Source organism: Falco punctatus (assembly GCF_963210335.1).
Source record: "Falco punctatus genome assembly, chromosome: 8".
Classification (NCBI taxonomy): domain Eukaryota; kingdom Metazoa; phylum Chordata; class Aves; order Falconiformes; family Falconidae; genus Falco; species Falco punctatus.
The window spans coordinates 20,705,768-20,719,088 of record NC_137588.1 but is presented as its reverse complement, the minus strand read 5'-3'; the positions used below and the strand labels follow the sequence as shown (position 1 = coordinate 20,719,088).

Sequence of the window (13,321 nt, the reverse complement as noted above, 5' to 3'; positions counted from 1 at the left end):
ATGAAGAACTGCAGCCCATGGGAAGGACTCACATTGGAGAAGTTCATGGAGAACTGTTTCCCACAGGAGGGACCCCACACTGGAGCAGGAGAGGAGTGTGAGGAGCCCTCCCTGATGAACTGACCACAGCCCCATTCCTCATCCCCTTGTGCTGCTGGGGGGAGGAAGCAGAGAAATCAGGAGTGAAGTTGAGCCTGGGAAGAAGCAGCGGGGGAGGTCTTTTAAGGTTTAGGGTTTATTTTCTTTTTATCCTACTCTGATTTTGACTGGTAATAAATTAAACTAATTTCCCCAAGTTGAGTCTGTTTTGCCAGTGATGGTAACTGCTGAGTCATCTCCCTGTGCTTATCTCGACCCACAAAGCCTCTCGTTATATTTTCTCTCCCCTGCCCAGCTGAGGAGGGGAGCGGTAAAGCAGCTTTGGTGGGCACCTGGCATCCAGCCAGGGTCAACCCACCACAATATCTAAAAATAGTTTTGTAGTTACAGAGTTACTTAGTGAAGTAAAATGCATTTTCAGGAGCGAATAAATACATTCACAGTAAGGAATCCAAGTATCTATACCTGCTCATCTCTTAAACAGACCATCCTTCAATAGGACACCTAACACCTTGTTTAGACACAATAGTTGGCCCCGCTTCTACCCTTATAGCTATACATACAGCATGTTGCAATTGTTAGGAACCTGTTTAAAGTGTATTTTTCATATGCAAATACATGTAAACATTCATTTCAACAATTTTATCCTGCTTCTACCTACCTGCCTCTGGAGTTCTGCCAAGTTGTAAGGTAATGCACCTTCAGCCAACGGTGCTATTCTCTCAATATCTGCCAAAGTTAAGCGCCTTTACACAAGGCAGAGAGAAGCAAATTACTGTTAGATAAAACATCAAGCATATTCAATACAGTATTCCTGGCCACATCCCACAGAATACATCCTGAGTTTAAAAAAAAAAAACACCTGCCATATTTGAATGCACATCTAAGAAGTCTGCTACACTGCAATAAAGAATGCTTAGAGTTAGAAGGGCTTTCTCTTCTTGTGGCTTGCAAACGGAGATAAAGGGAGCTTGGATTATTCAGAAGCAAGTTCTTGATTACTAGTAGTAAGAGATATAATAAATCAATTAAATAATTTCTAAGTAATTCCTACCTAAGATTTCACATGTGTTAAAGACCTATGCAAAACATCATCAATACAAGTGTTAATAATACCAGTGTATTGTAGCCTTTTGGGACCACTGCAATGTATGTTTCTATTTTATATGTATACCTACAATACACTTGATATACACAATTCACTTACAAAACCCATGCATACAGCAAAGTTAAGTTACATTGAATAAATTACTGTAATGGAATAAAATGGAACAAAAATTTTCTTAAAATTAAGATGAAAATTAGTAGTTTTCACAGAGAAAATAGCAAAATAATGATTGTAAAATTATAAAATTAATCATTATGTTACCCAGTAACATTGTATAAATCTGCAAGTTGGTAGAGAATATCTATTTCCAGTGGTGTAACTTGTCCAAAGTGGATTGCAGAGTGGGCAAATTCCTCTGGATTTAAAAGGGAAAGAGAAATAAAGCAATTGTGTTATTTGTCAAATTTCCTCTTTAAATGCTCACAAGTAACTTTAATATCATAAAAATAAAATCTATCACCAAGAAGCAAAATCCATAATGCAAAGGGAAAAGGTATCTTTAAAACATCTATCTCAAAACAGGCCTTTGCAACGCAGAGCAAGTCTGACTTCACAGCTGATTTACAGCAAGATTTCAAAATCAACAAAAATCCTCATATTATCAAGCTTAATAAAACCACACCCACAACTTGTGATTCTTGTTTCTGAAGTTCTGCAAAACAGAACAGAACAGAATAATGGTCCATTATTCACAGCTTTAAGGGCAACTGACTCATCTATTGCTATCATGTGCAGATTTCTTTCTCTGCTAGCTCTGAATGACCCCAAGCTTAGGTATTCATCTAGCCAAATTACATGACATGTTCATAACATAACTGGCAACTTACAATAAACAAGTCTGAGCAGTGAAAACACAGTAGCTTTTTTTCACAACACACATCCAAGTTAGATGTATTTATGCATCTGTACCAATAAACACTGCTAGGCAACTTGTTAGCACAATTTGGAGGATAAGGACAGGCATTTTTTGCTTACCTTTAGAGTCAAAGGTATGCAGAGCACATGAAGTTTAGCCAAATAAAGAAGCCAGGGGGTAAGAAACTTTGCATGCTTTTTACCACACATAGGCTTGGCTGGTCCCATACATACAGGTAATAAAATTGGTGATAAAATCTGTCATAAAATCACTACAGAAGCAATCCACGCATGCCTGTGGCAAGACTGAAATACGGCAAACTTTCATATGCACAGGGATCAGCTATGTCCTAATAGACATAAACCATATATAAAACCACTCAGATAGTTTGTAACTTCTTAGTGCTTACCTATTACAAATTTTCTAAAAAGGATTTAATCATGGATAAAGTAATTAGAGCTGAAATGTGGAGATTACTGATGATGGATTTTGAAATTAACCCATTCTATCACATTCCCTAGGAACTTCCTATCTCTAAGCAACCATGCATCCCTTTCAAGGAGCGGTAAACTTCTCAGTAATATACTGAATTGCAGTTATCCATTCAAACTAATAAGGCCAACACAGCTCTTGCCAGAATCCCAGTTCTTCTCCTTAATGAGCTAGCTGAAAATCATTACTTACCAGTGAGGATGAAAATCACCCTTTAAACACTTTCACAGTGGCCCTAACCTTGCATACTACTGCAGCTTCTGACTTGCCCCAATACATATGCAACACCAGATTACAAACTGGACAGAACTAAAAAAATAATAAAATGTAGGAAATATACTTTACCTTTTGTGACTTCAACATCTTTTCTTGTACCTGCTATATTACTGTATATCTTCCTAACAAGATCCATGTTATTCAAAAGGGCATTAAATGCATTGAAATAGGAGAAGCTGACCTGATGTGAAACAGTTCCACCAGCTACCTTTAAAAATTAAATGAATGCAGTTAAGTGCCTTAAACCCTATTACAACATCTTATTACAAATTACAGAAACATCCATTTGGGCAAATAAGGAAAGAATTAAAGATCTTTCTATTCCTGTAATTTAAAGGTATTTTTAATAGAAACATGAAGGGAGAATTATTAGACAGGATAATATTTTTTGGTAAAAATCAAACATTAGGAAACTATCTGGAAATAATCATGTAAGTAGATTATTATTCAATTTATCTGATACACACACTAAATGCGTCACTGAGTATTTTTCCAATACTCTGTTTCTAATAGAGAAATGCATGTAAATGCTACTTTAGATAAAGGCACTGACTTCTTGCATTTCATACAGCACCGACCATTTATTTCAAACTCTAAATTATGTACTACAAATTTTATGGAAGATAGTATGCCTTATTAGTTAGGCAAGGCAAGATTTATAGGTAAAATAGTATGATAGAAGTTACTGCTTTATATTTTATATAACTTTCATTCTTATATACATTTTATACTATATACTTCTAGTTTATAACTTTTATATCATTACTTCACCTACAGATCTTGCCAGACTACCACAGCTGTAACCATCCTACCTCTACAATCTACATACTGATTTTCCAAATTCTGATCTGAAAAAGAATGCAGATGTATATAAAAGGACAAAACTAAGTAGTCACTACCTTTTGAGATCTGTCACATATTAAACTATGAAAATTAGATGCTTTTTTCCCAAACTAATTTTTTTCCTGCACCAAGTACAGCTTGCCCCGCTTTAGTGGAAAGCATAACAGACATTCAGACTGTTTCCAAGAGCACTTCAGGCATGTTAACCAGACTACCAAACTTTTCCACTGCTGCAGCCAAGGACTACTGCCATGTTTCACCATGGCCACTCTGTTATGAAGGTGATAATCTCTAGCGCTAAGGCAGTGATAAACAGGTAGGAGAAAACAAAATGGGAGAGAAGTAGTAACATCTTAAAATGTTACAGCTATTAAACGCTGAAATTCAAGGACTTCTCTTTACACTTACTGAAACTAAATTTTCTTCCACAAATGGAGTTAGCATATGCGAGCGAAGGGTAACCATGATGTCGCTGAAGTCCAGACCAGTTATCATACCACTTTTATTTTTGTCCTTCAATGCAAAGGCTTGTCTTGCATGTTCTGACTGCAGCTCCTACAAGGAATATTCAGAAATGGCAGGTTAGAAGCAAATTCTGTAACTCACTGTTCAAAAAAGCTCTCACTAATCTCATAATCTTACAGCATGCCTCAATACAGCTGTGCATGCGGACCACAGCACAACTGCAATTTAAACTTAAAGGCCAGCTCAAATAAAACACAAAGCTGCATACCGATTCTATCCACAGATTCATTCCTCTGTCAAAGAAAAGCCTCAATTCAACTGTACGGAAATATGCACTTTTACCAAATGATCTGAGAAATAAACTTCACATACATGTCCTGTCTACTATCTATTCCTTTATTAAATACTTAACTGCTAGAGAGACTTCTGATATTGATCTTAAAGACTCAAAGTGAGCTGATCTCTTACACATCCAAGATGAAATATGACTGGACTGTTATAAACTAACTCATTGAAAATAAACAGGAGGACAGTGAAAATTACACAATATAGATTTAGATTGCCCCCAACAGCTACCTCCCATAATGTCAGAAATGGTCACTCATTTCAGGCATTTCAAAACTCCTATACAATCTGTAAAAAACTTCATATAAAGCACACTGCAGTAACCTAACCCCAAGATAATAACGATGGTTGTAAATTCTATGTCCAGAAAAAGTTGTTTCCTTCTATTCAAGCACACAATAAAGCAGATTCAGCTGTCATTCAGAACTCTAGAAGCAGCTAAAATAATAACCATGTTCTGACAGACAATAAGAAGAGGGCAAACTATCTAGCTTATATCACCTTTACAGAAATTTCTCAACTCTTATAACCTCAAGATGAAGGTTTTCTAGATCAAGGTGCAACAAACCTGCTCTGATACAAGTCCCAAACCCCACAAGATGCTGCTAGACCAAATAAGAAAAACCACCTGATCTGAAAGGAGGGACAACAATATCCGATTTGTGCACATGTTGAAATTACAGCAGCCCACACTACCTTTCCCTACTAAGGATTTTTATTATATTATGGCAGTAAGAGGTTACTGTATCTTACATGACAGTATCCTGGAACAATAAACACAAAAACAGAACAGAAATTTACCACTTTGCTCTGGGTTCCCAACAAAAAGATTCTTCTCACCAGCAATATGTTTTGCTTCTACACTAGTGTCCCAAGTTTGTGCCTGGGATCACTTAAAATAACGCAGTATCAAATGTAGGACACAGTTTATTCCTGAAAGTAACATCGAGTTATACCACAGCCTTGAAAGACTGTGCCAGACTCCAGTATTTCAATCTACAATATAGGCTTCAGATCCCATTAGTTAGGTATGCTTTTCTACAATCTGCTCTTGATCTAGATACAGCTCAGCACAAGAAAGACATGGAGCTGTTGGAGCAGTTCCAGAGGTGGGCCACAAAAATGATCAGCAGGGAGCACCTCTCCTGTGAAGACAGAGGCTGGGAAAGCTGGGATTGTTTAGCCTGGAGAAATCTCCCGGGAGACCTTACTGCATCTTTTCAACACTTGAAGGCGGCTTATAAGAAAAGGTGGGGACGGGCTTTTTAGTGGGGCCCGCTGCAACAGGAGAAGGGGTAATGACTTTAAACTAAAAGAGGGCAGATTCAGACTTGCCAGAAGAAATAATTTTTTTATAATTAGGGTAGTGAAACACTGGAACAGGTTGCCCAGAGAGGTGGTATATTCCTCATCCCTGGAAACATTCAAGGTCAGGTTGGACAGGGCTCTGAGCAACCTGATTTAGTGGAAGGTGTCCCTGCTCACTGCAGGGGGGGTGGACTACACGGCCTTTAGAGGTCCCTTCCAACCCCAACCATTCTGTGATTCTATGATCTATTTTTATCCTGGACAATAATAACAGATTATATCAAAGCGCATCTATTAGTCCCTACTTTTAAGACATGTGCCCAAAACTGTTTTGTACCAAAGGCCAGCTCTGGAAGTGCAACACCTGTATTTATCCAGGTCTACTGGACAGAAAAAACTGTTAAATTATAACATGATCACTGCATGTTAATTCATGGAATTCAGGATTTATGCAATTACCTACAATTCTGCTAACTCCTTTTTCGTGCATTTTAATGTACCTTTCTCCTGCTTTCCTCCTTCTCCATCCTTTATAACTGATGTCTCCCTTTACTTCCTTCTAGTATAACGTTAAATTCCTAGTATGTTTTTACTGCAACTTTTTGGCTCAGCACAAAGTCCAGTTCTATGAGTGAAATCCTTTAAAGCCTGATCCCTAGAGGGTGCTTCAGCAACATCTCAGGAAAGCAGGTTTGCCTCCTGTGAAGCTGGCTGCATTTAAGACCAAACTCTGAATCTATGTGTGGTGGCATGCATGCCAGTGAGAGGGAAAAAAAAAAAAAAAAAAAAAAAAAGGGTAATCATAGGATAATGTTTATAAAACTAAAAGAAATGTTGAAAAAGCTAAAACCTTTATGTGAGAGGTTATATGGTTAATAACAACCAATTATATTAAGGATGTTATGTTTCTCTGGTAGAGGTTAGTTTTGCTATTAAATTCCTATGACAGAAAAAACCAGACCCTCAATCCAGATTAACAACAATCAGTAAAACAGTTAATTTCATAAACAGTATATTTGGTCCCACTCTTTTATAGGATGGTATTCAAGTTAAAGCACACCAAGTACACACTGCTTACAGAACTGGTATGGAGAAGTAACAGTTCATTAGAACTGTCAGAGTTAGTATCAGATAATGATTATCACTACCAGAATAAACTCGAAATTTACAATGGTATTAGGTTATTATTAGAAATTTAAAAGAATTTCAGTTCTACTTTGGAAGAAGGTTAATAACTGACCTGAAGAAACTGAGTGAACTCTGAATAGTTAAGATGCTTCTTCCTGTTATGTCCAAAATGCAGTCGAATGAACTCACAGTCCCAGTTGAAAGGGATTTGGTGATGAATAATAGATTGTTCAAATATTTCTTTGACATTTGCTTTGGGGGAGGGAAAAAGAACAAGTGAGCTTTGGGGTACAGTAAATCTACAAACGTTCCAGGAAGGATACAAACAAATTATGTTTTAAACAGCTGTTTAAGAAGTGGTTTAGTTTGTTAAGAATAATTGCTAACGAAACCTTTACAGAGCTGTATAAGAACACATTTGCGACACGACGTGATACTTTTTGTATTACTGCATAAAACCTTCGAGTGCGTGTTTTATTTAGTTTTAATTAAGAAGCAATTTCCCTCATACATGACAAATAAGAGCTATTTTGCATTCTGATATAAAAATCAATAGTGGTTCTCTGTCTCTGGTAGGAGTCAAATTAGCCCTTTATCAAGAGCACGAATACCTGCATTACAATCTCACGCAATATTTGTCATACTAAGTACGGTTTGATTGAAACTTGATTATTACAATCACACTGTCTGAATATGTCTATTGAAGATAGGTATAAGAAATGACATCTAAAACATATCATTAACTCAGCAGAAAGCACCTTATTAGATGCTTTTGATAAGGCCTTAGCACAAAAATCAAATCCTATAAAACGTAATTGGTAGACTCAGTTATTAAAATGTTTTAAGATAAGTGAAGATAGAGATGTCCTCTTTTAAATGAAGTAAAGAAAAAAACTGTCATTTCAGAATATGGAATTCTCCATATGTATACTGTGCAATTGAAATCTCAATGCTAAACATATTATCTGAATTCAAAAACCTCATCTGAAAAAAAATCATGCATTATTCATACACAGCATCGCCATGCTGCGAAACAAGCCTGCTTTCTGTGCGGATTACCCACCCATACACATAAACAGTATAACCGATGTCTACCCATAGCACAGGAACACTTCACAAAACCCACCTCCAAGTACCCGAATTGATTTGTTTTTATCAACTAACCTAGGACCTGCTAACAACCACAATAAAATGTGGCATATAGCTTAAACTTAAAGTACAAAATATTTTAGATGAAAACACACCTTTTCTATGTTTAGTGTAAACAGTTCTGCTAAAAAGACAAAATGCAATAAGAACTTTAATACCATTTGGTAACTTCACATCAAGAGCTATTTACTTGGAGTAAGTATGTTGCTTTCCCTATACTAAAGGACTAATTGATTGATTATTTAAATTCTACAGCCATTCCACTAGTTCTAGACCAAACTGAGGCAAAGCACTATATGGTTTTACCTTTTGAGTGAGTAAAAGAAGGGAAATGTTCAAAATAAACCTGTCTCAGAAGAGGGACATACAAAGTAGGATTCCTTGGCTACATCACCAGCTTCACAGTTAGTTTGAGATTACATATTCAAAGGGCAGATAATGGCTAGGAAGTGATTTAACTGTAATTTAGCCCTTACTTAAAGGTCAAACATAGTCCATAGTCAAAAAACTGCAGTTTAAACCACAGTTTCCACTGCAAGGTAGGCTAAAGGAGTTGCTCGGGTAACAAGAAACTTCAAAAACTACCCTGACTACTTGTAACTGTCTGCCCACATCTATTCATCGCTATCAATATGCAACGTGAGCATTAAGAAAATGAGAGATGAAGCACCCCACTTGTTAGTGCTGAACTATTTTATTTTGCCTACTTCATTTGAAAGTTTTGTCTGTAGCAGATTTATTCATCATTGATAATAATGAATCAAGGAATGCAGGAGATGTAAATTTAAATTATCTACCTACCACTGATTCACTGGTGCTTCAGAGCAAGCTACCTAGAGTTTCCATGTACTACAAACACAAACACGTAAGTGCAGCTCACTATTGACCTTGCAAAACGGCGCTGAACTGTGATCAGTGCAGAAGGCAGGGCTGCTTAATTGGCTGTTGGCCTGGCTACCAATATACAAACAGGGTGCCAACTAGCAACTTCTTACACATCTGTTACATTGACCTCTAATACATATGGAGTTCCCCTAATGAGAACTTAGGAAAGAACATGCTGAAGCAGCCAGAAATTTTCAATTGTTTCCAATGATTACTTCTTTTAACCTTAGAGAAAGGTTAAAAGACTCTCACTTTTTTCATATAATATTCATACATGCTAATATAGACAGATCTTCCAATTATTTTTAACTAGACTTAAGGCCTTGGTCTTTTCATAATTCTCATCCAAGCATTTAACTTCATACTACTTAAACAACCAAGAATCAGTTTCCTAAGCTATTGATTTTTTTCTTCTTAGAAACATTTACAATTAGTCATTAACATGTAACAAGTCAAGATTCTTCAGCAGATAAAACTTGTAAATTAATTAATAAATTTCTATCCAATCGTTAAGTGCATTGGTACTTGAAGAATTCCAGTAGTGCTTAACTAGCTTTAATAAATGGCATCCAAATTAGCCTGTTGCTTCTCCGAAAACTGAGGTGCCTTATCCATTTTTCTTCCACAGGCAATCACAATCAGTAATGTATGCTGCACGTATTACAGTACTATGAGATTAAGGATATACTGTTTTATCTAATGGTTAATTAATTTTGTGTTGGCTTTGGTTATGAAAGACTTGGGGTACAGGAACAAAACCATGTACCAATTGTGCATAACTGACACAGTTAAAACTAAATGCAATTTTCCAAAGCCATTTGGGATTCTCAGACATCTCTAGAAAAGCACTAAAATTTACTACTACTACTCGAGTTGCAGTGCTTTCTTTACAATATATCAAAAACATCTTTTTAATCCAATTCTGTTGGCTGTTCTCTAATATTAAAGAAAATAGCCATCATGACAACTAACAACTTGTGGGATGAGAAGCAGCGAACGGACAATCACATTTCAGAAATTATACATTATGTGATCATCACCTACACTTTCACCACTTTAAATTATGATCAAATGTCTTATTTTTAATATTTTTTTTTCACAGCAGAAGCAAAGCACTGACAACAAAGAAAATGGGTAACATTAAGGTACAGATGCTGGGGTTTTTGCTTTTTTCAAAATCTCCCTCAGTCAAAACTAGTAATGCTTCTAAATTAAGATAAACTACAAGTACTTCAAAATTTCCAACAGAGCTATTCTGCAGGGGGCAAACAGCAAATTATTTTTAAACCCTTTCATTTCAGTATGACATTTTACAGAATGCATTCATTGTCCCTGTCAATAAATATTGCTCATTTACTAATGTCTTCTCCTACTCTTTGCTCACCTTACCGCAGTGGAATTCTTTCCTACTGAGCTGATAACTTTCTTTCCAGGCTTATAGCAATGAATTTTCTTCTCAAACAGGCATACAAGTCAGCAGCCTGATGACATACTCAACTTACCATCAGCCCCAGGAACAATAAACCTACTACTCTAGTGCACTAGTACATTACCTCTAAGGCGACACACATTCTCTCAAGATTGCTTCAGAATTTCCCCACCCAATCATTTTAAACAAATTACAGATGCCGGAGCAGCTATCTGCAGGCAGCATACACATGACTGGCTCAACCTCCATCAAACACCATTACCTATCAGGCTCAGAAAAACGATACAAGAAAAACAAAGTTTTTAGGCAATACTGAATTTCATACAAGGAGAATATTTCAAGTTATAAACACTAAGATGTCTTGTTATGGCCCATGGTGGGGATGAGCTCAGTACCCCAAGGAAGCCTTGAGGAAGTACCTATTCTATATTGTGACTTAACAGCTCCCCAGGAAGCCGAGTAGAAATCTCACCCAACTCTAGTGCCACCAACCTGTTAGCAGCCTGCCATTCCCTCTCACCAGTGATGGAATGTCAATCATGCTTGTTAGAGACACAAAAATATAAACATGATAGTTTTAAGCAGCAGTATAAATATGCTAAAGATTTGTTGTTTAACAAGGTTGTTTTAATGTCTACTTAGTCTTCTACAGTCCCATTTGTACATGTTCAGCCTTAATGTACATAATGAATTTTAACATATTCTGTGTTGCTATTTTTCATTATCTCTGCTAACAGCAAATTTTACATGTTTTTACTTTCAAGCATAAAATGAAAAATCACAGTCAAAGGCAAAAAGACTTTTTTTTGTAGCACCTGGTGCAACAGAGGTATATTAAGAGTGATCCAAATGTAAATAATGCAGTAATTACTTTGATGTGAGAGCAAAATGGCAAGTGGCAGGAAAAGTGAGAAAGCTAAATTAAAAATAGTTACATTGTATTTCTACTCTTCTTTTAAAAGGATTAGTGATCAGTTCAAGGTTAAGATTAGTGACAGGCATAATGACAAATTGTCAATATATATAATTTTAACGTGGAGTTCTCCTTTTCTGTTCCCTCTTGCTGTACTGCAGCTTTGAACTTAGTACTATATTATTACAAAAAATAAGGAGGGGCTCCCATCCTCCACTGCTTGCAAGTGCTCAAAACTGTGGTTTAAACCTGAAAGAATTCTGTAACAGGAAAGAAAGAATCAAAAAACCAACAACAAAAAACATGAGGACAAAAGAAAGTCACAACATACAGTGATGTTTCCTACATTATCTGCATGTGTTAAGCAAAAGACATCTGGAAAACAGGCAACTAACATATGGCTACCACAAGGCCAAGAAAAATAGCAGTTCTAGTTTACAGCACACTTGATTTAAAAAATGTTTTTCTTATATCCTCAGATCTGTACCCATGTGATCATTAGTTTTTTCTGTTTACATTTTAAAAGGTTTCCAGCCTTTATGGTTGCAAACAATATTTAAGATTAAATCCAAATCCCAGCATTTCCAATCCAATTGCTCTTTTGGAAATGGTGGACAAGCGAGTACTAGGAGTGATCTGTGTTTCCTGAAAAAGAATACTCAAAAAGCGAAGAACTATAACAACATATATTCAACTCCTTTCTCTTGTTCTCACTCACCTTCTTCCAGTATTCTCAAACTCTACGTCCTGATTAAGGGAAACTTTTTATCCCAGATTAAAATTTGTTTAAGAAAATAGATGGAAGAGATTTCAGTATCACTGTATACTTAATTTCTGAAACTATTACATTCATGTTTATTATTTCAGTTCACCAATATCATGGTAATTTTCACATCGTTGCATTACTAGGAATCCAATTTCCTTACTCCCCCCAGTGCTTTTAAAGAAGAGGCCATTATGCATTTTGCATTCTCAAGCATACTTTTAATTAGATTGAGCTGCAAGGTGTTTTTAGAAGCTTTATATTCAGTTCCATAAATATTTTCCAATCATCTCCAAAATAATGTAAAAATTCTCAATAGAGAATCACAAACATGAAGGCATTAAAATTTTCAAAATCTCATTGTACTAGCTCTATCTTTCTATCCATACCAGCATAGGTATTTAACTAAAAAAGTGTCTCTGAAATTCTCCAGTTTATCAGAGAATGGTCTTCTCTGTGGTGACTCTACAAAGAACAACTGGAAAAAGCCTTGAAATGGTACATTCCAATTAGAAGTGATACAGTCCAGATCACTGTACGGTTCTACAAAGTGATAAATTACAAAGAGTCATTTTACTTCGAGCTAGACAACCTATTTTTAAGAGATGTTTCAGTCATAGTCGCAGACTTCACCTTTTAACTACAGTAAGGATTATCTGCTTCAACATCAAAGCAAATCAAATATCATGAGCAGATTTAATATTCAGGTTTGCTTTAACCTGAATTCAGGTCAAAAGACTATCAATAAAAATAAGTTTCCTTAGTACAACAGCATTAATTTTATTGAGTGTTTTTAAATTTCACTCATGTTAAGTAGCTTAGTCACATCCCACAATCATAAAAAGCAAAGTGGTTGTCAGTCTTCTCTGGCTACAGATAGCAACCCGTAACAAGACAATGCATGGAAAAAGAAAAATCACTTTTCTTTATCAGCTTTTGCTGTTACCTTTCAAATATTTTATGGCTCACCAGCAACACATCTCCCATAAAAGTCACCTAGAAATCATTTAGGAAGACATACAAGCATTTGATTCAGGAAAATAAATGCTTTTTTTCTATCTATCCATGATTAAAAAGTCATTTAAACTACACTGTCACTTGTATCAATGGGCTATTAAAATAGTAATTTTATTCACCAAGCTGACAGCAAGTCCAGTGCAGCTGAAACATGTAAAAGAGTACAGAGCACACTGTACAGTTTGCTCATACAAAGTAGGACCAATGTGATGTTCTTGCAATGGACGTGCTATCTGCACATTTAT

At 36.0% G+C, this 13,321-nt stretch overlaps 1 protein-coding gene across 1 annotated transcript in view; it reads right to left on the bottom strand.

Annotated features, from left to right (window-relative positions):
* Nucleotides 1–13,321, bottom strand: part of SLC25A12 (solute carrier family 25 member 12) — a 51,779-nt gene that overhangs the window by 24,217 nt on the left and 14,241 nt on the right. Inside the window, exons 5-9 of the mRNA XM_080398932.1 lie at nucleotides 7,033–7,172; nucleotides 4,083–4,229; nucleotides 2,901–3,039; nucleotides 1,469–1,562; nucleotides 761–845 (exon numbers count right to left, since the gene is read on the bottom strand). Of these exons, the coding sequence (XP_080255058.1) occupies nucleotides 761–845; nucleotides 1,469–1,562; nucleotides 2,901–3,039; nucleotides 4,083–4,229; nucleotides 7,033–7,172 (605 nt within the window). The remainder of the gene's footprint in view (nucleotides 1–760; nucleotides 846–1,468; nucleotides 1,563–2,900; nucleotides 3,040–4,082; nucleotides 4,230–7,032; nucleotides 7,173–13,321) is intronic.